Source organism: Myotis davidii, unplaced genomic scaffold (genome assembly GCF_000327345.1).
Source record: "Myotis davidii unplaced genomic scaffold, ASM32734v1 scaffold1509, whole genome shotgun sequence".
In the NCBI taxonomy this organism is placed as follows: Eukaryota; Metazoa; Chordata; class Mammalia; order Chiroptera; family Vespertilionidae; genus Myotis; species Myotis davidii.
The window spans coordinates 432,926-433,889 of NW_006299480.1; the positions used below are offsets into that span (position 1 = coordinate 432,926).

Below are 964 nucleotides of genomic sequence, written 5' to 3' on the forward strand. Positions count from 1 at the left end.
GGGCCAGGACCCCCTGCCCTGCCTCCCAACCCGCCTCCAATTCCAGTTGTCCCTCCCCCAAGGTCCGGCCTGTTTGTGGTGGGGCCGGAGTCTGCAGGAGCCCACCCTGGCCCCGCCTGCTACCGTAAAGGTAAGATCTGGGGCCCCCCTGCAGGACCCTCCCCTGCTGCCCAGGCCCACCCCCCTCTTCAGCCCCCAACCCCACACTGTGCACACCTCCCAGGGGGCCCCGTGACTGTGACGGATGCTAATCTGGTTCTGGGCCGCCTGCTGCCTGCCTCCTTTCCCTGCATCTTTGGGCCGGGAGAGGACCAGCCTCTGTCTCCGGAGGCCTCCCGAAAGGCCCTGGAGGCTGTGGCCGCCGACATCAACAGCTTCCTGAACAACGGGCCTTGCCCCGCCTCCCCACTGAGCCTAGAGGAGGTGGCTATGGGGTTTGTGCGTGTGGCCAATGAGGCCATGTGCCGGCCCATCCGTGCCCTCACGCAGGTATGCCGCCTGCCTTTGCTCTTGCCCCCCAGCCCCGCCCCCGGCCCCTCCCACTCAGGCAACCCCCTGGGGGTGAGGGGTCAGGAGCTGAACAGGGTAGGTTAAGCCCCTGACCCTCCTCTGGCTCCCTAGGCACGAGGTCACGACCCCTCGGCACACGTGCTGGCCTGCTTTGGAGGAGCTGGCGGGCAGCATGCCTGTGCCATCGCCCGGGCCCTGGGCATGGACACTGTGTACATTCACAGGTGTGTCTGGGCCTGGGGCATGGGGCCCAGGATGGGGGATGGCCAGGGGAGGCTGCCCTCACCGCCCTGTGGCTCCGTCTCCGTAGGCACAGCGGGCTGCTGTCGGCACTGGGACTGGCGCTGGCCGACGTGGTGCACGAGGCCCAGGAGCCCTGCTCCCTGCCCTACGTGCCCGAGACCTTCATGCAGCTGGACCAGAGGCTGAGCCGGCTGGAGGAGCAGTGCGTGGA

At 68.4% G+C, this 964-nt stretch overlaps 1 protein-coding gene across 1 annotated transcript in view; it reads left to right on the top strand.

The window, feature by feature from the left end:
* Nucleotides 1-964, top strand: part of OPLAH (5-oxoprolinase (ATP-hydrolysing)) — a gene marked incomplete at its 3' end in the record, with an annotated part of 25,218 nt that overhangs the window by 4,767 nt on the left and 19,487 nt on the right. Inside the window, exons 7-10 of the mRNA XM_015571378.1 lie at nucleotides 6-130; nucleotides 224-489; nucleotides 622-734; nucleotides 821-959. Coding sequence (XP_015426864.1) covers nucleotides 6-130; nucleotides 224-489; nucleotides 622-734; nucleotides 821-959 — 643 coding nt within the window. The remainder of the gene's footprint in view (nucleotides 1-5; nucleotides 131-223; nucleotides 490-621; nucleotides 735-820; nucleotides 960-964) is intronic.